Below are 27,698 nucleotides of genomic sequence, written 5' to 3' on the forward strand. Positions count from 1 at the left end.
TCTCAAGGTTCATCCATGTTATCACAAATGGCAGGATTTTCTTCTTTTTATGGCTAAATAATATTCCTTTGTGTGTGTATGCATATGTATGTATATGTGTATATGTGTGTATAGATATATATCACATTTTCTTCAACCATTCATTGTTGACAGACATTTATGTTGTTTTCATGACTATTATGAATAACACTGCAATGAATTTTGGGGTGCAAAGAGAACAGATCTTAAAAGTTTTTTATACACACTTACACACAAGGTAATGATGTGAAGTGATAGATGTGTTAGCTAACTGTATTGTGGTAATCAATTTTGCAATATATGTGCATATCAAATCATTATGTTGTATACCTTAAAATTACACAATGCTTTATGTTAACTATATTCAATAAGGCTCAAAAAATTAATTGACCATTAAATATAATAAGATGTCATCGTTTGTAAGACACTATGTTGATTTTATTACAATGTTTTGGAAAGAAAAATACCGCTGCATAAAATGTACTTATCAATGTTATGACAAAATCTAGAAACCCACAACATGTGGGAAAAAAAATGGATCTAAAAATCAAGGAAACAAAAGATCTTTACCCTTATTCTCCAATTTGTAATTTGTAGGCCATGTCAATGTTATTTTACATCTGAAAGTTTAAATGAAACTGAGAGACTTTCACAGTCTGACCTATTAAAATTATAAATGGAGTTTTATGTTACTTACAGATTATTTGGATGAAATCATTGTGCCTAATTTTTTGTTTTGTTTTAAATCAAATGTCAATTGAATAAAAAAAAGTTTGGATGTTATGTTGCTTTTAAAAAAAACAGAAAACATTTATCACTGAAGTGATTTATAACTTTTGTAAACAATTCTAAGAAATAGATGTTTCAAATCAGAGTGTTTCAAATAGTTACAACAATTTGTTGTTGCCCTGTTATTTGTCAGATGAATAACCACTAAAAGGCATATGTTAACTAAAAGTAAATCTACCAAAACGGAGGATACACGGTAGATTTAGCAGTAAAAAAATTAATGCTGGTCTTTACCCCATAGAGAGAGCCTGCCTTATAATGAACAGAATACAGAGAAAGGTATAACCAAGAGATGGAGCGATTAGAAGATGTTAAAGAGAAAAAGAATAGAAGATTGTAGAAACAAGGTCATAAAGAAAAAGAAAAAGAATGAGAAAGACTAACACCTGAAACCTCACTGATACTTTTGGATGCAGTCCTACTTTCCCTTCTATTTTGTAGCCATATGTGCTAATAAATTCTCTTCCGAATTGTGTTTCTGTCACCTGTAAGCAAAAGTGTCCCAAATAATATAAGGCCCATTTGGCCTGGTGTAGGTTCCACAGCTTTGAAAACAAAGGAAGGTGACATTCAATGGAGCAAAGTTGCACCAGCACGGACAGCCATGGCCTCAGTGGCTGGAGCAGCAGCTTAAGTCCAACCAGCTTAAGTCATTTTCTAGACAGAGACCTTAAAACAGAGTGACATAGGTCGAACATAAGAGGTCCGGTTCTAACAACATGTAAGTCACCTGGAAAATCTCATATGCAATTACAAGAGACTTACGAGGTCCAGTTATACACATGACCATAGATTGTTGGTATTACTACTAATGAGAAATTATTTGTGTCCATACCTAGAAAGGCATGGGCGATATTCTGGTTACATGTCCAGTAAGGAAGTAACACTAGCCCCTTAGCCACCCCAGGTCCCATTGAGATCCAGATTTCTATTGTTTGATAAAAGAATTAAAGTTAGCCTCTTCCTGCCTTAGGCTCGACATACACCTTCCTCTTCTGTCTTAGAAGAGAGTTAGAATAAAGGAAAACGCCAGCGACAGGGTGTGTGAACCTGGGTATGCACATACGTGCATTTGTGCGCCGCAGGGACTCTTGAAATGTGAGTTTTCACATAGACCCAGATATCAGCTGAGAGCACCAGTTTTGGAACATCGATTGCTTGCCCATGTATTCTTTCTTTGCATGTGATAACTTGGGTTAGTGCTTAGCAAACACAACCTAACTTCTGGAATGTCCTTGGACCTCATTTCTCTTAGTAAAGGGAATATTTCTATTAAGTACTGCCATTTAATGGAACACCATATCAGTACAAACTGAAGGGTCAATGAGAAAAAGTCAAGATGTCACCTGAGATGAACTCTTGCAGATGAAGATCCATATTAGCAAATGAAAGAAAACAAGACTGTAGAGGTCTACACAATTAAACAAGTACATAAAGTTTGAGGGTTTCACTTTAAGCCTGAGGACATCTGAAAGTAAACAACACACATCAATGCCCCTCATGAAAATATAAAGCATGATATCAAATTCAGCATGCAGAAATCTGAAAAGAAAGAGGTATGCAAAAACAGTTGTTTCCTGATGTGATTACAGAAATATCTATAAAACATTAAGTTATACCATTTTAGGAATAATAGTCACTTTGCCAGCTATCAGCCAGATCAGAAGGTCAATCAAGGTCAGAGACTGTGTTCCATGGAAATGTCCCCAACGGCCTCCCTAAAAACTGAATGCTATCAGGCTTGAGCTGGTTTTCTAAATTTTACAAACAAATATTGTCTTAAGCAGGCTTAATCGGCTACTTAGCTACCAGAATAAACGTGTGTACACTGAAAGTAAATGGACACACAAACTAGGCACTCACCTTTTCTCCCCTGTGGATCGCGGCAGTTTTCATGGATGCACAGGCCCCAGGATGACCAGGAAGATACTACACAGTCTGTAGAGCAAGGAATATTGCAGAGCTGAGAGGCTGCAGGGGCAGGTCCCAAACATAATGCCATTTCCACAGGTCTAGAGACTGAAGGACAGAAAAAGAAAAAAAGAATGGGCCACGTCACATTCTCTGGACATTCTTAGAATTGCTCCTGCCCACATCAGCTTTATGGTTAAAAAAGAGTATATGCAGACAAAACATAAACACTCTCTAATACTCATTACTTAGCTACACATTATGAGCATTTTGGGTGAGAAAAGGCAAAGGAAAAAAGGCAGCAAAAAAGGGCATGAACTTGAGTTTCCTGCTTCACAGAGTATTCCCTGGGAATCCAAGAGAGGACTGGATATCCAGACACAAATTACCTAGAGTTATGATTTTAAAAAATGAAATGGCTTTGTGAAGTTTCAAGATGAGTCTATCTTGACTATATAAATGACTGGGTTGCTGTGAAAAAAATCAAAATTAAACCCCTGAGGTGGGGTGTTTAGCATAACCAATCTACTGCTGTTACTCCCCTGAGGGGTGGAGCTCCCAGAGACACAGAAGAAAAATGGTTCTTAGAATAAGAATAATAATCAGAATTTGTGACTGCAGAATTAGCCCCTGGAAGTCAGTTCCATTAGTGAGAATACCAAAAGGCTCAAAGAGTGTGAATGGGAAAAATAAAAAGTTTCAAAGGAAATAATACTAGAGTTTTATTTGCAATTAATTCTTTCACAGTTTACCAAAAGGACTGGACCTGACAAATAAAAGGCAGGGGCAAAGCAAGATTGCCAAAGTAAATGTCAAAGGCTGCAAGCCACGTGGAGAGAGACAAGGAAAGGAAGAGAGAACAGATATTGGGGGAAAGCAAAAGAGAAGCTAAAGAGAGGTGCTGATCAAACAGAGATTGTGCTACTGATGATAGCAGTGGGATGGGGAGGCTGGAGTGACCGGGAATGGGGATGGAGATGGACACATGACACCGACGGATTGTGGGTAAAGAAGAACCTGTGAGATCGGATAGGGGTCTGTGATTCCTCCTTCTAGGAGTGAGCAAGAGAAGACACTGAGTAAATTATGCACTCATTCCAAACCCACCATGCACTCACTCTCAATCAGGCCCTCTTTGGATGGTGTGTTTGCTTTCAAGGAGCTGTAAGTTGAGAAAGGTAAGTAGCACATTAACAAAATTGATGGAAAGAGAGGCTTCAGAACATCACATAAGTAGAAAGCTGCATTGCCTGAGGTCTTAAGGCAGAAGTATGTTTTTTGTCCAGACTCATGCTTGTTAGAAGTTCAAACTCTAGTTGCAAAAATAAAACCTCAGTAATGATGGAAAAGGAAGTGGGGCATGAAAACTGATTAATCTGATTATTTAATAAACATCTATATTACATGCCAGGCACCTGTTACATCTCAAATTCATTGAACCTGTGTAACTTCTCTTTGAGATATATTATTAGTTTAAAAAAGAGGAAACCGTAACACAGAAATATTTATTCCCTTGCCCATATTTCCAGTTAGTAAGCAGTAGACCTGGGTTTTAAATCTAAGTGTCTATCTCTTAACCACTACACTAAGTGGTCTCCTCATCGGTCATTCGACGTACATTGGTCAGTGCCTATCATGTGTTAACACTGTGTTAGGCGCTGAAGCCGGAATAGTGAGCAAAGCAGATTAGGCCCCTGCCCTCATGGAACCCATATTCCAGTGTGAGTTGATATTAGTCATACATGAGTCCCTGAGCTCCAACAATATTGGAAATCTGTTACGGCTGCTTCTCCTTCCTTTGTCTTGCTGCAACACCAAAGTGATAATCAATGCTGAGAAAATACTCCAAACCTCTCAGCTCCAAGACCCAGCAGACACTTGATGCTACAACCTCTATACTGGAGTTTGGGCTCTGTAGTTGAAACTCATCAATCCACCAGTGCATGGCCAAGCACAGAGTGAGTCTGCATTAAATCTCATCAGAAGCTCCATATTGTCCATGTACACAAGGCTTCAGATTGGCAGTCCAATCGCAAAGAGAATGGGGAACTTGTCCTGAAGCAGTGTTTGTCACAAACTCTATTTTTACAGATATGATGCTTGTTTGGCTTATTTTTGGAGGGCTGTTGAGGATTATTGAGACACATGTGGGCTAAGTCCCTCAAGGTCTCCTTTGATCAATACTTAACTGTCAATAAGTTGAATGATGTACATTAGGGCTAATGGTACTCCTAAGGTTTGGAAGCAGGAAGGAGGGAGATGGTTTGCTGGAGAAGAACAGGATGGGACTTCCCTGGGGACTACTAAGTGACATAACTGAAGGCCCGGGGTGAGACTGAGGCCATTTGTCACAGCACTTATGTCTCTTCTGCACCTGCTGCTTTGACAGACAGTAGATCTTTATCCATATCAATAAATTCCTCCAGTCCCAGGCGACACATCTAAGTTGCTTCGTTTAAGCATTGAATCAATGTACTTGGGTCAACCTATCTCTATCTCAGACTCCCCGGGCTACATTTGCTCTACAAATAAATCATGAGTAAGTCACAAAGCACTTACCAGTTCCAGACCACTTAGGTAGTCATCTCCCAGAAAATAGCGAACACAGGATATTTCTATGCCTATTGACTGTTAGAACTACAAGGGAGCTTTAGAGTTAATTAATTTAGTTTCATTCATCAATGTTACTGAACAACTAAGCTCCAAAGGCCTTAGGTACTTTCTCCAAGTTTACTCAGCAAATCCAGGGCAGAGCAAGACCTGAGTCTTGTCCTAGGTGATTGATTCACCTCCATCTGGCCCACTTAATTTTCCTTTTATGGAATAAAGGCATCAGACAGGACACACAAGGCCATTTATATCAAGGATATTCTGTTTATGAATCATAGTGACCACGACTGGAGGAACTGAACAGATGCAAGGTATCTACCACGGAAAATAGCAGACTCGGTGTAATCCTTCAAGCAAAATCTAAACCCTTCCCTGTCCTTCACCGCTACTTTGAACTCCTCCAAACCCGTTCCCAGACCTCCCCCGCCAAGCATGGGGTAGCGAGACCAAAATTTGTTCCACTTTAAATAACTATTTACTTCTTTTATTTGTGTCTGAATCATGTTTTAATAAAATTATTTGGGGAGGTGGCTGAGGATGGGGACATGACCTGAGCTACCTGGAATTGCATAGTCTGTGCAGTTTACTCTTTACAGAACCTTCATTTCTTCTTGACCAAACTCTAGTCATAATGTTTGTAGAAAGAATTGCCGCTTTTCTACTCACCTGCACTCCCTTTTCAGGATCTCCGGACTGAAACAACTTTATTTCTGTTTACTAACTCTGTCTTCTCTAATGCAATGAATCTTTGCTCTAATCAGTGTACCTATTCAGTGCAGGGCTGTGCTTGTCCCACTTTTTCCATCTGCCTTTTAGATCATGTTACCTTGAGGCCTTCTGCCATTCCTAAGCTGACAAATTGCCTGACTAGATGAGCAGTTACTCAAGGTCTTATGGGCTACTTAGCTTTTGCTGACAGCAATGTTATAGCCCCTATAGAGATCTCTTAAGGCCACAAGGTGTTAAAGAGCCAAAATAACTTATAACTTGGATAAATTGAGATCACTACATAGTGATAGCTTTCTAAATGCTAGGGAATATATTACAGTATTATAAGTGATTGTACATATGCAATAGTCATTAATGCTTTGGCTATTTTAGTACCTAATGTGGAATTTTTCATTTGCAATAAGAAATTATTAGATTGACCTGCCTTACAAGAAATGCGAAAGTCTGCTACTGATTGCAAAGTTTCCTTAAATAATGTTTTACTCCATGATCAGAATGCTAATTAGCAAGGGGAAAAAATGCTGGTAGATGACATGTTGAATGTTTTTAAAAAACTGATCTTAATTCTAGAAATGTACAAAGTTCATGATTTTCCTTAATCACAAGGTGATTTCAGATGAGCATACAAATTCAATCAAAATAAATTGTAATTAAGAAGAAAAATGTCTGTTGTGATCATTAGCATGAGACTGCCATTGTAAAGAAAAATGAGTTCCTTCACATTTTATTCTTTCAAACTGATTCAAGCTCTAAATCAAAGTAATTTGAACTAACACAAAAATAAGTTGCAAAAAGTCAATAAGACAATATATACCCCACATCCCTACTGATGGTCATTTTGTAAGATTGACATTTCGAATGCCTTTTAACCCCTCACAAAGAAATTAAACTGAAATTGCATAGTAATAATATTTATTATTAATTATATTAATAATTATAATTAATAGCCAGGCATCTCTCTAGTTTATAAAAAATTTGTTCCACTTTGTTATATTTGCTTAAAGTAAAAAGAGGTATTACAGGAGTCAATGGAATTTTCTTATGTACAAATATATCTGTTATTAGATGAAAAACCATCAGTCTTTCAAAATTCAGATTGTGTTTGAGGTAATTCTGCCATGGCATAATAGAGTTCACCTTTCCCTCTGAAAATAAAAATGGATCTTGAAGATGGTCAAGGAATTACTCACTAGATGTTGATTTTTCTCTAGTATTTTGAAGGAAAAAGAGATAAAAGGAAGTAAAGTGATGTTACTTCCGGGGAACTCTTAAAAACTCGATGATTTTATCTGCTTTCTACCTTAGTAGTACTAAGTACTCCTACGAACAATACCTTCTATCTTCAGTTGATTTTACATAAGAGATTTGATTTCCAGAATGACATCAACCTGCACAAAGAAGTTAGACAAAGAAGTTATATTCATTTCAATTTTCTAAATCAAATGTAGGTACCATAAACTCTAAAGGGAATTCCTACTCAAAACTCAAGACCTCCGCATTCCACAGGCTCTCTTAGAAAAAAAAAACCATAGTGGAAACAGCAATTGCTAAGATTTAATTCAAAACTAATGAAAGACTCTACTTATGTAAAAATGCTACTTTCTAAATGATTTTTGAGAAACAATATTGCCTCTGACATATTCATTAAGGGAGTATACACTGACTTGGCAGAAATTCAATCCACCTCACTGCTAAAATAAATAGGCTCTTCTACAGACTGAATGAGTCAAGTGGTTGAAGGGGTAAGATAAATAATATTACAATTTTAACCAGAAAGCTATTTTCCTTCAAGAAGCTTCATGTATTATTCTGATTGCTTTTGCCACTGGGATTTGCAAAATAATGTTTCATTCTTTTAACTTAGTGGAGAGAATAAAAGCATATCTGTCTTCTAGCACTTATAGGCAGCTTAAAGAATTAAATCACATCTCATCCTATTATACCTAATAAAGCTAATTTTAGCCATATTGTGACTCTCTTGGCAAAGTGCTGTGCAATACAATTTGGCAAGAGGATGTGTATATATTTACAGCAAATTTAATATTTACAAGTAATTCCTGCAGTTAGAAATGATTATGTGAAATTTGGCCACATGTTAAAAAGTTTCCTAAATTTCATTCATTTCATATAGACAATTAGAAAATGCCTATCAACTAGAGATTTTCTTAATGCTACAGAGTAACAACACTATAGGCAAAGAATAAAAACAATATTCAGAATAAAATGAAGACAAAATAAATGAATTATATATACAATTTTAGAAAGTAAACAGAACCAACAGTCAACAATTACATAATTCAGGGAGAAATATAGTAGCCTTTAGCCCTATATTTATATATTTCTATCATCGTATATTCTCTCCTCTGCTCCACTTTTGAGGATTTAGTGTTATTGTTTCTTAGACTTCTACCTAAGAAAAAGGGAGTATGGAGAGGGATGGAAAAATAAAAGCTGACCTAAATGGCATTTTTTTATAATTTACAGAGTTAAAAATACTACTATTTATGAGAGTGAATGGTAAGGAGATAAGTGAAAAATGGGGAAGTGGTCAGGCCAAGAGCAAGAGTTATCTCCAGAGATGTCAATAGCAGAATATGCAACATTGGAGAAGTATAGCTTTTAAAGGGTTTTTAGCGCAAGAGTTCTCTTCAGACTCAGAACGTCACAACGTGGAGTTCATTTCTCATACAAACAATGACAAGAGCTAAATGAGAGCAAGTTTTCCCGGGAATGACTCCAAGTGTCTATTTCACTGATTAATGTTAGTAATAATTGCTAATACATACTAACAACCCACTAGGTTCTAGGCACTGTGCAAAGCACTTAAATACAATTTCTCATTCATCCATCGCAATCACTCCAAGGTAAGCACAATTTTCTTCCCATTTTATAGATGAAATAACTGAGAATAAATTATTTGCCTTAAAAAAAAAAAGCTAATAAGCAACAAATACAGACCAGGGCTCTTCAAAGCCCATATTCTTTAACACTAAATGAGATTATGATTTTGTATTTGTAATAAAATTTATGAGAGAAAAATGTGCTGTAATAGTAATAAGTGATCAGGAAAATAAATGAGTCAACATTGTGTCCACTTCCAAATATTTTTCAAAGTGATCACTTCGTACAGCATATAAATGTCTAATCTCTATGTCATACACCTGAAATTGATATAATATTATATCATCTATAATTGAAAAATAAATTTTTAAAAATGTTATGATTATTTTACAAGGGTCAAGAAAAACTATTTGTCTATAAAATAAATATCTACACCATCTTGTTTTTAAATAAAGAAAAAATGAAGACCTCAATTTGATATCCTAGTTAGCATATTCTACTTTAAAACTGCAAGTCTTTTTTGACTAACCAAGTTAATTCAACTTCAAAGGAAGGCTCATGGGATTCACCAGGTCCCTAAGTAATGATAGGAATGAGACACTGCATAATAATTTTTTTTTAATTCAGAATAGTTCATTCTATTGTATGAGGAACTGCATTATAAATTCTTAGAGCTAAAACAGAAATTACAAACCAAAACCTCTGCATTGCAAAACTGGATGGCAGCTACTTTCCCTCAGGCCTATTCTTAAATTACAAACCTCACATTTTATATCACTTTACTATGTCAAGAACAATATTATAAATTTGTAGCTTCCAACCTGGCTACATCGGTGGGGTCTAACATAGACCCAACTCAGAAATATTGTCACAGAATTGGAAAGGGAGCAGCAGAGAGTACAGTATGGATTTATATCTTTAAAAATCGTTATGATTAACAGTCTGGGGACTCAATCTTATGAATAATTTACGGAATACGATTTTGAAAACCCAATTGGCAAAATACAATCATTAAAAATCCATTAAACTGAGAGTCTACCACTACCTGTGTGAATTGGGCAAATCTCTTAGCAATTGAGCTTCTGTAAAGCAAATAGAATACCCAGTGTTTTTTACTTTTGTTACATTATCTCCTCCCTAAGGAGCCTTTGTAAACATTTTTTCCCCTAATAGCCCCTCCCTTTCCTATGACATTTTCACAACACAAATATACTGTGTGTGTACATGTGTACATATGTTGTATATATAAAAAGTGTAAGATTCGTTTCACGCCAAGAACCAATTTTTGCCCCCTTGGGGGGAATATCATCTTCATTGCATAGTGAGCTTAAATTGTGTGCTAAGCAATTTACAAATATATTCTGATTTTATTAGCAAAACCAATCTATGAGATAAGTACTACTAGTATTTCCACTTTCCAATGAGACAACTGAAGTTTTAAACATATGCCCAAGTTGCTATAATTAGTAAATAGCAGAGGCAGGACTTGAACTCAGAGAGTATGAGATTTACTTTCCCTCTTCACCAGCAATATTAGACTCTTCCAGCTCAAGGCTCTGAAATTCTTAGATTCATTGCACATATCCATGGCCGTAAGTTGAAATCCATCTTTTAAATTTGATTACAGTGCTTAATACCTGTGTTTGCTTGAAGTTGGAATGTATGGTCTTATATTTTCATTTCAATAAGCAGTAAATAATATATTAACCAATATGTTATTTTCTATTAGAATTCTGATGCACGTAGAGAATATGAACAATTTAAAATAGCTGATAAGCTGTAGAATTTTGCTTAAGTAACAAGCATGTTATTCAAAAGCTGTCTTGAGAAGTTATATACTCTAATATTTCACATTTATATAATCAGAGCAAAATAAATTATAAAATCAAGAGGACAATGACATATTTTAAAATATAATCGTCTTCTATGAAGTCTTAACTTGAGAAAGCATCAAAAATAAGAATAATTATTTAATTTTAAAATGTACTTATATAATTTTATATTAAAAGTAATAAGATATATTTATAGGTTGTTAAATGCAAATAAATATTAATTCTGAAAGTGTTATTACCTATTTTTAAAGGGCAAGTGCCATAACAAATATTGTTTTGTTCAACCTACTGGAGCGCAAATATAAGACCTGTTTATCATAACTATTATTTGGGGGTGGGGAGAAACCCTGAGTGAATAGTAGTCATGGTTATTAAGATAATTTTCAGACCTCTGACAGCTCAAGATCTTTAAAATAGAGAATTCAACTTGGCACAAATGTCAGGGAGCCTTCAGGGGCTCCATATGGGGGTTACAGATAATGATGAAGCACTTCATCTGAGGACCACCAGTGTGCCCCATTCAGAACCATCTCGCCTCTGATCTGGCCCAACAGAATCCAAAAGAATCCTAACACTACCATTTCTACTCTCTGATATCTTTTTTTTTGACAGATGTCATGGCTTTTATTTCATTTCAAATCTGACATATTTTTTATACTGAGAACAAAGATGGGACCACATCTTGCAGGCCACCAGGCAATAACCAATTTGTCCTCTCTACTTAACACTGATTGCCAGCTAATTGTATGATATGCCTTTCACCCAGAGTTACTTTCTTATATTTATAATGATCAAAAATAGATACATACTGTTACATTTTTAGAGAAAAGAAACTTCTCAGTCCTATTCTGAGTTGAGACTTGTGTGGCCTGAAGAAGTTTTCACGTCTTAAAGTGTCCAAGGAAACTAGCACCCTGCTTGAAATATCCTTTACCCTCAGAGATATGCTCCATCACGGAATCTTGGAATGAAAGAGATCTTAATGATTTCTTTTATAATATTGCTTCTACAAATGAGAAAATTAAAGCCTAAAGTGGTTATATGAATTGCCTCAAATCAACATATAGTTAGTTTAAGTATCAATCTGGAATTCCCTGTTCTGATACTTAGTTCCCTCATTTACGTTACCTCTAGTTAAAAAGAAAAAAAAATCTTGATTAATCCTATTATACACACTAATTACACTTATACTTCACATTCATTCAGGTAATATTTTATTCTACAGATGACTATGTTCTCCAGAAAATGGATATTTCTTCTCCTCAATTAGGTTGGAAAAATCTTGTTGTCAGGACTAAATCATTTACTTTACCCAAGAGTCATCATTAGCATGCTTTTTGCTAGTGAAGCGACTATCACTATGAAAAAAAAATACAGGACTTTTTTTCCAATAAGTAATTTGAAAAATACATTCCATTTAAGATGGAAGGCTGTGTAGATAGTTAAATAATAACACCTAAATTGAGTTAAATCCTCCCTGCAATACAAATTCCCAAGGAACAGCCACTTTATCTACCCTGCTCATCATTGTAACTTTGGCCCTTCCAATACTGACAAGTAGATAGTGAGCGTGCAACAAATTTCAATAAATACATAAATAAATTAACATGGCTTTGTGAGTTTAAATTCTAACTCAGATATTAAATGTAAAGGGAGTCAGGTAGTAAATATTCGCTGAACATTTGAAAAAAGATGAAGATAACAGAAGATCCTAAAATACAGGGTCTACACTTTTTGAGCCTGCAAAAAGTCACCTTGCCAAGGAGGCAAGCAAGGCTGAAATCCAGTCTGGCCCGTCTTGCCAAACTATACCCTCTGGTTTATGCTCAGAAGGATATTGCTTTCTAATCTCCTCAGAAGGGAAGACGTCTTCTAATTCACACAATAACACAGTTTATACTGCCTATGGCCTTCCTCATAAATGGTCTTAAAGAATAAGAAGTACTTGCAGAGTCAGGTCAGTTTAAAAGTGCCCTTTGAAATTTGAAGGCACCCTTAATAGTCATAAATCATGGCAAGTTGTTTTATAATAGAAAACTTTGGAAAAAAATAGAAGCCAGATATGTGTTCAAAAAGAAAACTAAAATATACATATTTTCAGAAATAAGGAAAAATTCAGGAGACTAATCAAGAAAAGAAATATGACCCCACACCAGTGAAAACATAGCAGATGGAAAAACTAATCGGTAACAGATTCTTAGGATCTGAGATTAGCCAGTATAGTTTATTAGAAATAAGATACTGAAACAGAATGAAAAATGGCTAGTGGAACTAAGTTCCAGGTTAACAGAGGCATTCACTAAAGATCAGAATGTTAAATTTATTTGTTAATGATTCCAAAGTCCAAAAATTTAAATAGAAGTGGTGTGAAAGGGTCCATATTAGGCCACTTACTTTTGGAAACCTCTTAGAAATAAGCAGTGTGACTTTAAAGGGAAAGAATACCTTCTTCACTAAAGGAAATATTCTGGAAGCAGTAAGTACCTACTTAACACAAATCATTGTCAAATAAGACATGCTAACTGAGCTGAAATTGCAATATAATGGTGAACCACTAAATCTCCCTTCTTATTCCACTGCCTACTTCCTCCAGGCAAAGCAGTTATCGTTAAATCCCAGCCCTTTTTCTAGGCACTGCTACAAAGTCCCAGAGATCACATAATCCCATATTTTAGTGACTTTATAATTTGATAAGAATTAGATTTACACATAAAAACGAGGTACTATTATTAAACAAATATTAATTAGGTTTCCATGTGCCTGGTACCAATTGTACATGAAATAGGTATATTCAGAAAACAAAAGATCAGAGTCAGTGTGAGCAATTCTGAAAATGCCTGGAATAACCTGAGCATAATCATAAAGTTAATCATAAAATATAAAGTTAAACTTCAGGGCCCTCTATTTTTTTCTGGTGCCTCATTTTTTAAGATCCCCAGTGCATAGGACTCTCTTGTTGCCTTTTGGCCAATTACACACACCTTGGTAGCATAGAAGCCTGGGCTTCTCAATACTCTGAAGTTACTATTCTCTTTACTCCACATTAAATTTCCACTCTCATTATGTAACAGATCCAATTTTGAATTCTGTAACCTGATACTAGCGGATATCATAGGGAAAAACAAATTATTATAAAATGAAATTGCACTTATAAATAAATGTGCAAAAATCCAAATGACGGTTATTCAAAAAATATTCCTTTTTGTACTATATCCATAGTACTGGAAATTTAATGCAATAGCACATTAAATATTAAAAGAATGGAAAACATAAAGAGCAAAATTTTATCCTACAGATGTGCGTGTAGGTATAATGATATGTTATGTAATTTCTAATATATAAATTCTCTTTATATAAAAATTCCATAATCATTACTAAGCAAATATCCAATTCTCAAAACAAATAAACTTCCTTACTTAATAGCCATCTAACATAAATCATAACCAAATAATTTAGAAGTGAAAAACTTTAAATATTTAAGTCAGAAATAAGGTAGGGATACTGGCTAACATATTATGATCTACCATTGTACTAGATGTTTTAACCAATGCAGTAAAATGCACAAATTTTAACGACAATGAGATATCATCTCACACCTGTCAGAATGGCTATCATCAATAAATCAGAAAACAAGTGTTGGTGAGGATGTGGAGAAAAGGGAACTGTTGGTGAGATTGTAAATTGTCACAGCCATTATGGAAAACAGTCTAGAGGTTCCTCAAAAAATTAAAAATGGATTTAACTTTTAACTCAGCAATTGCACTTCTGGGTATTTATCCAAAGAAAATCAAAACAATAATTTATAAAGATTTATTCACCCCAATATTTATAGCAGCAGAATTTATGAAAGCCAACATATGGAAGCAATCTAAATGCCTAACAACAGATGATTGGATAGAAAAGTTATGGTTCATATATACAATGGAATATTACTCAGACATTTAAAAAAAAATAAAAGTCTACATTTGCAATGATATGGATGGACCTAGAGGTTATTATGCTGAGTGAAATAAGTCAGACAGAGAAAGATAAATACCATATGATCTCACTTATATTGGAATATAAGGAACAGAAGGAACAAACTGATCAAAAACAGACTCACAAATATAGAGGATAATCTGGGGACAGCCAGAGGGGAGGGGGATTGGGAGACTGGGAGAATGGGGTGAAGGGTTAAAAAAATACAAATCAATAGTTGATGGATGGTCACGGGGATGGGGAGCATGGCCTAGGGAATGCAGTTAGCATTAATGTAATGCTAGGTGGAGGGCCAGGGGAGAGAAGGTGCAATTAGGGGGATCATTTTAGAAACTGTTATGTCTAACCTATGTACCGTATACTTGAAACATAATAAAATAAATCTTAAAAGTTATAAATTTTAAATGAGAAAAGATAAACATTACCATTTATATACGCTTATTGCTTGGAGAATTTAAGAATATCAAATAAAAACTATAAGAATTTATAAAATAGTATAATAGACAAAGTTTTAAGTATTGTCTTTAATTTCTCAGTCTTCCTTATGTTTACTTTGTAAAGCTACCTAATATATCATGTAACCTTTCTCCAGTTAAAAAAATATATTGTTTAACAAAGTATGGGCTGTCATATGTTAAAACACTATATGTAGGAAGTTTTTGGTAATAAACCTGTATCTGCGTCTTGATCCATATTGAAACTTGAGTTCAATACATCCATTACCTAAGTGCTCAACAGACAAGGGTGATAATAAAGAACAGGAAACATAAGTCTGAATCTGGAACAGTGAGTACCAAGGGTGGGGCAATGGGAGCAGCCTGCCCCAGGGGACGAGTATTTATTTCATCACCGATATTGCTAAGAATTGCAAGTTCTTGATGATATGTTTTTTGTTTTGTTTTGTTTTTTTTTATGGAAGTAATTATGGAGTCACAGGAAGTTACAAAAAATTGTACAGGTCCTGTGCACTTTTCATCATTTCCTTTATGGTAACTTCTTGTATACTAGAATTCAATATCAAAACCAGGAAATAGATATCAGTGTTATCTACAGAGCTTATTCAGATTTCAGCAGTTTTACATGCATTCATTTATTTGCGTTTGTGTATGTATGTGTGTGTGCTTGTGCCATTCTATGAAATATTTTCCCTGTATAGATTCATGTGACCAAAAACACAACGAAGATACAGAACTGATCCATCGCAAGGCTCTCTTGTGCTATTCCTTCATAGACACGCCATCCCCTTCCATCACTAACTAACTTGGCAACTACTAATCTGTTCTCTCTCGATTTTTTCTGATTGGTGTTATTATTGCTTATACATTCTCTACAGACAACATATCTCTTACTGCCTGACACAGGCTTACCTCACTTGCATTGCCCTGCCCCTGGTTCACCACTGGGCTGTGATAATGCTCAGAGAAACTAGGCATTTCATCTCATTCAACTAATTCCCAAATGCTTGCCTTGACCAGTTCACCTCTGCTTTATCTGGTCATGGTCCTGGCTAACCCTTGGTCTCACCTCCTGCCTGCCTCCCATTTCACACTCCTCTGTCTGAAAAACTCTTTGATACATCAGGAACAATCTATGTGCACTACTGCCATAGGACTTCACATTTTTTCCCTCTGCCTGGAGTATTCTTTTTCCAGAGACCTATAGTATCATTATCTTCCTTTACTTAAGTCTGTTCAAATATCACCTCTTAAGAAAGAATTTTTGACCTCCCTATTTAAAGCAACACACAGTCTCATCTCTGTCTTCACTATTATCTCTTTTCTTAGACTGCTTTATTTCTCTTCATGGCACCTATCACCCTTCAATATTTATTTATATCTGAATATAAATAACACAGGAAAGATTTGGACTGTTCTCATTAAGGCTATATTCCAAGTGTCTAAAACCATTCCTAGTTTATAATGAATGCTCAATAAATATTGGTTGGATAAATTCTCACTAATAATCATGGAAAATAACTAAACAGCAAGACTACAACTCTCTCATCTTGTCAACAAAAATTGAAAACAAATGAAAATATTTACTACTGGCAAGAATATAAACAAACTGACATTCTTAGAGACCATTAATGAAGTTTCAAATGCATAGTATTTTTGGAAGAAATTTTGACAGTATTTATCAAATCTGAAATGCACAAATCCAACAATTCCATCTTTTGGAGTCTCATTAAAATATTGACAATTGATATTTGAACAAAGCTAGATATATAGCTAGATGGTCTCCTCAACACTATCTGTTGTAAGAAAAAAGTCCTAACTGCCCTAACTGATTGAATTAACTAAAATCATCCAAACCATGGACATTATGCAATTATTACAATGAGGGATCTACATATATATTTACATGGAAAAATCAACCGACAAAAGACAAGTTGTAGACAATTATGACAGGTATAATTTTTTTTTTTATTAAAAAAATCTGAGTGCACATTTAGATAGACCTATGTTTACATGTGTTTTGTATACATACAAAATAATTTATAATAACTATACTTGAGATTACTGGGCAAGCTTGAGAAAAATGTTTTTAACTTTTTGTAGTACATGCTTTCTATACAAATGTTTATGATAACACTGTTATTCTATAAATAAAAACTTATTAGAAAAACTAAAAATTATATGGAATGTTGTTTCATTAAACTAGTTCAGATTAGAGTATCCTTGACATATAATGTCATAAAGTATTTGACCTTATGAAAGCATTACCCTTTCATTCAAGATACTTTCATTTAAACACAGTCTCTAAGCCAAAAGAATAAATTACTGATAGAAGAATTTCAGCAAGAATATTTCTATTATGGAGAGTTTCCTAGAACATCTCACAGTAGATCATGAAGGCAAATGCCATATCTCCATCAATCAAAGGACACTTTGGTGGAATGTTTAACTCTCCCTTTATTCACCATCCCAAACCATGGCCCACTGACTGACAAACTACTCAAGGGCGTGGCAAGGAGCATTCGGGATTCTATAACTAGAATTAAAATGATGACAAATAAAGAAAATCCTCTACTTTTTCCTGCTTCTTAATCTTCTTAATACTAGGTGCCTACTGTGACTGGGCCACCTCTTGGCCTATCCAATGGTCCTACTGCTACACAGGTCAGTGAGTAGATTCACATCTGTATAACACAGGCTCTACACTGCATCCAAATTGCCTCATAAATGTGCTCCTTCAGATTCAGAATAACAGATCTTCTCATTATGTACTCTGTGTTTTCAAGATAAAAATTATCAGCCAAAGAATTTCTCAGATATCCTGCTAGGAGAATGGGGATGGCTAAGTGCAATCTAGTTAACATTAGTTGAAAATAATTCTATGCACACACCCTACTGACCCTCAATCAACAGGAACATGTCCATACTGTAGGGATTGCATATTAACACAGCAGTTAACACTCAATGAATAATTATAGGGTGTACTTCAGGCTGAAAATGAAAAGAAGGAAAGAAAAAGACCAATACAAAGTTGCAAAATAGAACAAATGAAGACAAAATGTTGAATGACAGGAAAAAGAAAACAATAATAGGAGAGATGCTCAGTAATACACAGGAGTAAATACTTGGCAACGGTCTAAAATAATACAATGATACCACTGTATGAAATGAACTAGAAATATAACAGAAAGAGTTAAATAGGATATTATAAATATAACACCATGACTTTCTGGTCTAGGGTATTCAACTAGAGTATGGCACACAAGAGTTCAAAAAAAAAAAACAATTTAATATTAAAAGGAGTAGGAAAATAAATCAAATTTGTAAAATTTTCAGAATACAGTAGATTCACATACCTTCTCACATTAAATGTCACTGCTATGGTCACCTGCTTGGAAATCAATATGGTGGGTATCTCAGGAGAGGTACCAAAAAAAGGAAAAAAAAAGATGGAGGAAGAGAAGTAACCTTTGGAGAGAAAGCTAAGCCCAGTCCATGTGTTGGAGGACATGGACACTATTATTCTAGAATGAACATCTAGAATAATTACTCTAGAATAAACATTCCAACTTCACAAAAGAAAATATACAATGGGCATATGAAAAACCATTCAACATCATTAGTCACCAGGGAAATGCAAATTAAAACCACAATGAAATACTACTACACACCCAACAAAGAGTGAAAAGTTAAAAAAAGACTAAAAACAACAAATGCTGGTAAGGATCTAAAGCAACTAGAACCTCATATTTATACACAGATAGCTGGTGCGTAAAATGGTACACTCTCTGTAGGGAAAAAAATTGTTTGGAGATTTTTTTAAATAAAATTGTTCTCACCTCATTAGCCAGAATTCTATCCCTAGGAATCTACACAAGAGAAATGAAAGTATTTGTTCAAAAAGCCTATACAGGGATGTTTATGGAAGCTTTCTAAATAATAGTGAAAAACAATCCTGATGTCAATCAACAGGTAAATGGATAAATAAATTGTGTTACATTTATACAAGGGAATATTACACTGCAATAGAAGAATAACATGGATGCAGTTCAAAAAATATGCTGGGCGAAAGACAACACAAAAAAATACATATTATATGATTAAATTTTTATAAAATCTCAGAACAGTATAAACTAACTAAAGTTTATAGAAATCAGATGAATGGTTGCTTCTGGTGGGGGTTGAGGATGAAAGTGAAATAGGACTGACTGGGAAAAAGGCAAAGGAAACTTTCTGGAGTGATGGAAATGCTTGTGTCTAAATATGCATTCATTAAAACATACGCTATCATTTGAACATTTTACTATATGTAAATTATACCTCAGTTAAAAATCACAGAGGGATGTTAAGGTAAAATGAGAATTTCAGCTGTACAAATACTTCATGAAATTCTCATTCAAGCAAAAGCAGAGCATCTGGAAAATGCTATTGACAGTACCCATATAGTTGAAATTATAAGAAAGTAGGGAAAGGAGCTGCTATGCTAGGACAAAGTCTGACAAATGAGAAGTTATCTTTGGCCGTGTGGACATAATGAGAGCACTGGCAAAAAGCAATTTGAGTGGGATTAACTGAGATTCTATCCCCCATAACCCTATTTAGTGGCAATATATAGACACTATTTTTCTAATCCTCAAACTTTTGATTTGCTAAATTAGTATGGTTAACATGAAAAAAAAATGAAAGACGAAAGGTATGCATTTAAAGAAGAAGAGAGAAAGATGACAGCAGAGAATAAGAATTTCAAGGATAATATTGAGAACAGTGTGTCTAATCGCCTAATGAGGAATATTATTAAGTTGTGCTGTTTGATATAGGATGTGTCTCTTGACATTTTTTTTCTTCCCTCAAATCTCCAGGAAAACATCCAACTCTTGTTAAATCTTTGTTTCATTAGGCCTTTATTTGGAGATTGCTTTGAGAGACTGAGTCTTGTTCCAAGATGGAGATGAGTCAAGATTCTGGACCATCGTGGATGGTTCTGCTTCCCTTCAAGTTCCTTTAGAGTTTGTAAGAGACACACAGACTGAGCTAGCCCTGGACTCTGACTCCAGAAACACAAGTTCCAAAAGGGTCAGAGAAAAGTCATAGGTTAAATCTCTTAAGGAAGAATACATTTTAAGGTGTAGGCTCCCTAAAATGGAATTATGATCCCAAATTGCAAGAACCCTAAAGAGAATTTAACAGTTCCAATGGGGACCTGTGGGGCTGCACAGTGATCTCTCAATGAGCACATACTTTAGACTTGCACAAATTTAGAAAGGATGACACACAGCCAAGAGCAAATATTAGTAACTTCAGTGTGGCATTAGAATAATGTCATCAGACTAATGCTTGAAATAAATTGGACTTATAAAAATGCTGAAGAAAATCAAAAGAGGGGAAGAGCACTTTAAAAATTTTATGGTACGAAAAATAAGTAAAACAATTGGATGACATTCCAGCTTAGGCAAATAGAATAATGAGATATAAGAGCAAACATGGCAATGCTAGTTTAAGAGTTAATATTTATTGAATATGTTCTAAGTGTTAGATACTAAGCGAAATATTTTATGTTTACTATTTTAAACAATGCTTACAACAGCTCTGTGAGGTCAGTGTTATTATTAGCCTTATGTCTGGCTGAGAGCAACCCGAAGTTCATGAAGGATAAGTGACTGTCTGGGTCACACAGCCCTCAGGGAAAACAGCCAGAGTCGGAATGCACCATTCAGACTCCAGAGCCTGCCCTCTTAGGCATCAGGCAGTAATTTACCTTTCAAACTCTCCTTGTTGTTTCTGTTACTACTGAAACTCTTGTCTACATATGAAAAAGGTAGAAACAATTTGGTTACTTAAAAAGGGGTCAAAATCTCAAGTAAGCAAAGAGATTATGTAGTTTTTTAAAAATAAAACTAGCCACCTGTTCCAGGTAAATTACAGCCCAGAATAGATAGGAAAATGTATATAGTAGTCTTTCTTTTTATGAGAGGTTTTACTTTCCACAGTTTAAGTTACTTGTGGTCCACTATGGTTGAAAATATACAATTCATAGTTTTAAATTGTATGCCATTCTGAGTAGTGTGACGAAATCTGGACCAGCCTCACTCCATCCTACTAGGGACATAAATCATCCCTTTGTCCAGCATATACATGCTGTATACGCACCCGGCCCATTAGTTATTTAGTAGCTTTCCTTGTTACCAAATTGACTGTCAGGGTATTGCAGTGCTTGTGTTCAAGTCACCCTTCTAATAGCCTAACTCTACGTCACAAGGCCTATGTCGCTCACCTCACTTCATCTCATCATGTAGGCATTGCAGTTTCACATTATCATAAGGGTGAGTATAGTACAATAATATACTATGAGAGAGGGACCACATTCACATAACTTTTTCTACAGTATTTTGTTATAAATATTCCATTTTATTATTGTTTATGATTATTAATCTCTTATTGTACCTAATTTGTAAGTTAAACTTTATCATAAATATGTATATACAGGAAAAAATCATAGTGTGTATATATAGTTCGTACTATCTATGGTTTCAGTCATCAGCTGCGGTCTTGGAACATATCCCCGCAGATAAGAGGGGACTACTATATAACCAACGCCTCAACCACTGTTGAGATGGGAAAGAAGGGCCCACAGATGAGCTGTTTCTCTTTGGTATACAAACAAAATCATTCAAACCCTCACTCCATGTGGCTATTCCCTATTCCCTGGGAATGGGCTTAAGGATTCTCCCAGAGTGCTAGTGCAACTCCTGACACAGGTCCCATCATCCTCTGGACCAATGGTCCAGCCAACCCAGGCACCTGTCACCTTGGGTCTTGCCAATGCAAGTGTATGAACCAGATACCTCATACTTCCCACTAACCTTAATTCTTGTAGGAGATATCAACAAGAAGCTACCGTTTCTAAGCTGTAGACGTTAACCAACTGTACCACAGGCTTAAAGATACCATAAGGAAACTGTATTCACCCCATAAGAAGAAGTTTGAAGTTCAACCTCAGAGTTTAGTAGTCATTTTGCCCACCTTTCCTTCTCAAGGCTAGGCCTGCTGCTCATATTCCATGAGGACTCGCTTCCCTTAGAGGGCTCTCTGCCCTGGAACAGTGGTTAAGAACATGGGCTCCAGAGTCACACTCTCTAGATCTGAATCCTAGCCCTGCCACTGAGACTTCAAGCCAGTGACTGCCAGCTCCAAGTCTCACTTGCTTCATCTGTAAAATGGGGATAATGTTGCTTACGGTATAGGGATGTAAGGATCTTATGAGATGATTCATCTAAAGCATTTATATGGCACTAACATCTCACAGCAGTGCCATGCACAAAGTTAGCATCGACAAATAGTTATCTGTGTTATTTCCAAGATCCTAGAGATCTAAATTTCAAGATCTAGAGCTGCACTATCCAACATGGTAGCCAGGAGCCATGTAGTCACATATAGCTATTGAGCACTTGAAATGTGGCTAATCCAATGGTAGATGTGCTATAAATATAAAATATATACAGATTTTAAACACTTAAGTACAAAAAAAATGTTTAATCTTTATTTTTATACTGATTGCATGTTGTAACGATAATTTTTGGATATGTTGTGTTAAAAATATGTTATTAAAATTAATTTAAACCATTTCTTTTTACCTTTTTCTTTTTGCATTTTTAATGTGATAACTAGAAAACTTAAAATTATCTATGTGACTTACAGATTTCTATTGGAAAGTACTCTTCAAATTATAGTCTGTAGAGCAACAGATTAGGCATCTCCTGGGAACTCATTAGAAATGCAGGATCCTCACTCCATCCCAGACCCACAGAATGACATTTTTAAAAGATTCCCAGGGAATTTGCATGCTCATTAAAATCTGAGAAGCACTAGTCCAGAGGGGCGGAATAGACCAGTTAGCTCCCACATTGTCTGTATAGTGGAAAGGGAATCCTTTTTACTTTATTAGATCTAGAAGTTAAGGTCCCATTTGTCCAAACTCTTTCTTTCTCAGAATCTGCTTAACTAGAAGACCTATTAAAATCCCCTTCGCAATGTTTTAAGATAGATTATTTGGGGCCTTCCTACATGAGAAATTTTAGATATGAAAGTGGAGGGAGAAAACAAACCAATTTTGGACAGTTGTTCCAAAAGCAGAAGAGAGTGGACTTCACAGTGTATTCTGTGCAATAATAATCCCAGGCAAAATTCAAAGGCTTACTTTTAAATAAACAGTAACCACAGAAAGAAAATCATATTTCATTATAAAATGATTAGAATTCATTAAGCATCCTTTATGATGAAAGAGTATGAAAATGTGACCCATGAGTAGAAAGTTCAAGATTGTGGGTGTTTGGTATAGAGAGTAAAATGTAGAGAATATAGTTTGGCTGTTTTTAAATTTTTAAAGGACTTTTATATAAAAAATAGATTAATTTTATGTAGCTCCTAAGTGCAGAACTGGGAGAAATGGACAGAAATTCACAAGAAGCAATGCAATATAAGAGAAGTCTATGTAATAATTGGAACTATATAGAGTAATGAATTAGTTATCACTAGCATGCAATTTGAAACTACCCTCGAGGATACTTCAAAAGGAATTTACTGTGTCTGAGAAAGTTTTACACCAGACCACCAACCTAGCCCTTTTCAAATTGTAGAAATTATGATTCCACTATCTCAGGTAGTAAAGACAGCATCAGGAATGGTCACAACACTATTAGGTTATAGTTCAACTTTTGGCCTTCATCTACATAAAGAAGAGAATAGAAGGGTTAGCTTGGGGCTAAAACAGTCACTTAATACTGGGCAGTTAATAAATGTATTGCTACTATGTTCTATGAACACAAGTAAGAAAGTTTCCTTATCTTACCAATAGAGAAGGGCTATTCCATTACCCTCCACTTAAAAAGAAGTATTTCAAGAAGCCATGTACAAACATGTACAAACATGTACATGGCTTCTTTTAAAAAAGGAAGTAGGATTGGAGAAGGAGTAAGGATTCTAGCAATTACAGAGATTGAAATGAAAATGTAGTACAACCCTTTGAACAAGTGGGGTAGGGTTACATATACTATTAAAATATGCCGAGGAATTAGTCATGCAATATATATCTTTTCAGTGACTGTCCCATCCAGGCCTTTTAAACTAACCTCACCTGCCTATATGCAAAATTAACCATGGGCCCTCACGATCTGTCAGTTCCATTCCCCAACTCTTTGCTTTCTCCTTCCTTAGCTTTCCAGTGCCACCCCCTCCCAAGGTCCGCTCCTTACCTGAGTTCTGAAGGACCTCCTGTTTTTCCTGTCTTTGACAATCTTCTGGATAAACATCAAAACCTTCAGACATACTCTGGAATTTGTCCTCTAATACCAAATATTAAGTATATCTGAATAAAATTTTTTATCTCCTATATTTTCCTCCAAATGTTCATCCATATTCTCATTTGGAAATGAAGATGAGATAATCAGAAATAGATCTATTTCACAAGTTGGGATCCCACCATCTTATGATATAAATGGTAAAAAAAAAAAAAAATGCTTATAATGGTAAGTAGTATAAGGAAACTTTTGTGTAAATCTAGGTTTAAAAGTATTACACGATGTCCAAAATAGGATTAGAAGAGCAAGAAAATAAAGTTTCTCTAAGAAGTCTTCTGTCTGATACAAAAAGAACAAAACACCTTAACCTGTGAAAATGGGGTCCCCAATATTTTTGATACCAGGAACCAGTGCTCCTATGAGAACCTAATGCCTGATGATCTGAGGTGGAGCTGGGGCAGTGATGCTAGCACTGGGGAGCGGCTGCAGATACCGATGAAGCTTCACTAGCTGGCCCTCTGCTCACCTCCTGCTGTGCAGCCCGGTTTCTAACAGGCCATGGACTGCCACTGGTCCTCTGAATAGTGTTTTCTCCTTTACTAAGGATCAAAGAGAAATCAGAAGAAAGTCTTAATAAATCAAGTTTCAGAGTTCCAAGAAGAGAGTAAGCAGATTGATGCCTGGTGTATAGTCACCATGTCTTTTAAATCCACCTCAAGTTATTTGAAAACAGAGTAAAAAAAAATAATTGTCTTTGAAACAGGTTACAGATTTTCAAGGATCTAGTATTATCACAATAGAAGTTTTCTGCATAGTCATAAAGAGATGCCATGTGGCTTATATGAGTTATAACAATAACCAGAAAACAGAAATTCATAAAATTATAGCTAAGAAACAATTAGAGTTAGCAGGTCATTAAAAGCTTTGATGTTAAAGCTGCAAAGTCCACACTGAGCCCGGACATCTAAAGTCATTACCATTAGAAACAAGTTCTTTTGGAGCTCCATAATACCTCGGGCTGTTTTCCAGTCTCTAGAATTTGCATAGTTGCTGAATTTACCGGGAAAGAAATTATTAGACTAGTAAGTAAATAGTGTGGGGAAGAAAAACAGTGTAAGTTAGTAGAGATAATGCATATTTAATAAGCACATCGACTTTTAGACCAGAGTAATGAATGGAAAACTGGACGAGATGACACAAATCTAAGGCATGGGCTTCATGTCTACAACTGACCAATTTTGAGAACCAGGCAAGTTTCAAGTACTATAGGTCTCAATATACATATTTAGCATTAAAGTATTGAATTGCATCAATCTTTTCTAACCTTCATTTATAAGAATCACCTGTTTTATTATCTTAGAAATGTACAAATCTCTAGGTCCACACTGGACCCACCGAAGCAGAATCTTTAGTGGGAGGAGCTCAGAAAGAAATATATTTGACAAATATCTTAGGTGATTCACATCACAAGGTTTGTTGATAATTACTGCTTAAATGATATTTACATTTTCTCTCAGTTCCAAAATTTCATTTCTTTAAATCTCGCATCAAATGTTTCTCATAGCCTAAAGAAATGAATGTAAAAATATATTATTAAATCAACAATTACATAATTTGTTTTAATGAAATTAGTCTTAAAAATGATAGCTATCATTTCAAGCTTTATGCGGTCTAAAGAATATTAAATGAATCTGACCATTTGACAGTATATTCTAGCTAGCAAAAATAAAATTACAGGTATGGAATTTTGCAGAAATAATATACTTGTAGTATCCCTAATCAATTCTATTTTAGTGAAAGGAGACATTACAGATAACAAAAAAAAGAGTATTACATATAAACAAATTTTCTTCAGAATATAGCTAATTTCTACATTTATATTTCCCACTACTATTGAATATACTTGTGAGATCAGAATGAATACATTCTATTATCTTTACTTTATAAAAGGATAAACTGAATCCAGAAGTGGGTAACTCATCCATCCAAGTATTATTATCAGTTACACAGATAGAATTAGGATTAAGTCCCAGTTCAGTATTTCTTTCCACGTAAGTCCACTTTATCAAAAAGTAATCACTATTATCTCCACTTTATTCCCATAATGAAATCTTTTTTTTAAAGTTTGTTAACTTGAAATTAATAGGAGATAACTTACAGATAAAACCTTTAATTGTCTGGAGTAGAATTTCCAGAATATTAGCTCTACGGTGAACGATTTGGGCAAAAATCATTTTAAACTTTACATTTCAAAAATGTCTACAGAAGAAACCAATGTGTTACACATTTATTTCTCTATTCTTAACAAATTATTCTCAAAGCTTGCTGGATCAAGCCACACATCAATAGCCCAATACCTCTAAAATACCTATTTGACTCAGGGAAATGGAACACATTTCCCAAGAAGCATGTGGGTGCTGCAATTTCCAAAAGAGAGAGATCATTTTCTAAATAAAAGTATTTGTTGCTTGTGGGGATTTTTGGCTATAATAATTTCCTCCTTTGAATTAACATCACAAGGTAGGACATCAAAATATAAAGTTTCTTTTAGGCAGTCAATGATTTTGAAGGGCATAAGCATTTTATTATTTCACATAATGGAAGATACTAGTTCATGACTATAACTGGAAAACCAGCGGATCACTCACTATATAAAATCATTTCAGTTAAATTTTTAATGAAAAAGCAGGCATATATTAACCAGTGTGTACATGTATGTTTGTGCATATGTTTGGGTGCTGCTGTTGTCGGTAGATAATTTCATCATATATGTCATATATCTGCATTTCTTGTGTTCAGAGATACTGATAGCGTTTGTTCCAGATTATCTTTTCAAGAATCTTTATATAGAAACTAGCCTTGGAAAAGAAGGATAATGTCATCCTCTGTGGCAAAGGTTGTGTAGACTTGCTTTCAGCCCCCTTATAAAAGATTGGGGTTTCTAAACCTCAGTGTTTCTCTTAGCACACAACTCACTACGTGTGCAGGCATCACATGGCCCCTGCGTGGTATATTGTGGGAAATGGGGCTCAAGAAACTAATACAAATGATAATATTCTGGCTACTGACATTTCTGTGAGTATCAAACTGCCTTTTGTCTCTGACTGAGGGCCTTCATGTCTTCCGCCAGTACCTATGAAACAGCTGCAGGCTAGCGTGTTAGCTTACAAACAGGGTAATATCTGAGACCCTTTATAGTTCTTCATATATGTCCATGTCACTTATTCACATTTGAGCTTACA

The 27,698-nt window shown here is 35.1% G+C and overlaps 1 protein-coding gene across 2 annotated transcripts in view; it reads right to left on the reverse strand.

The window, feature by feature from the left end:
• The window catches only part of THSD7B (thrombospondin type 1 domain containing 7B), a 793,340-nt gene that overhangs the window by 444,858 nt on the left and 320,784 nt on the right, over window positions 1–27,698 (reverse strand). For both annotated transcript variants that reach the window (XM_023527487.1, XM_023527488.1), the window contains one exon: window positions 2,671–2,826. In XM_023527487.1, coding sequence (XP_023383255.1) covers window positions 2,671–2,826 — 156 coding nt within the window. The remainder of the gene's footprint in view (window positions 1–2,670; window positions 2,827–27,698) is intronic.

The sequence above is a fragment of the Pteropus vampyrus genome, unplaced genomic scaffold, assembly GCF_000151845.1.
Source record: "Pteropus vampyrus isolate Shadow unplaced genomic scaffold, Pvam_2.0 Scaffold17, whole genome shotgun sequence".
NCBI lineage: Eukaryota > Metazoa > Chordata > Mammalia > Chiroptera > Pteropodidae > Pteropus > Pteropus vampyrus.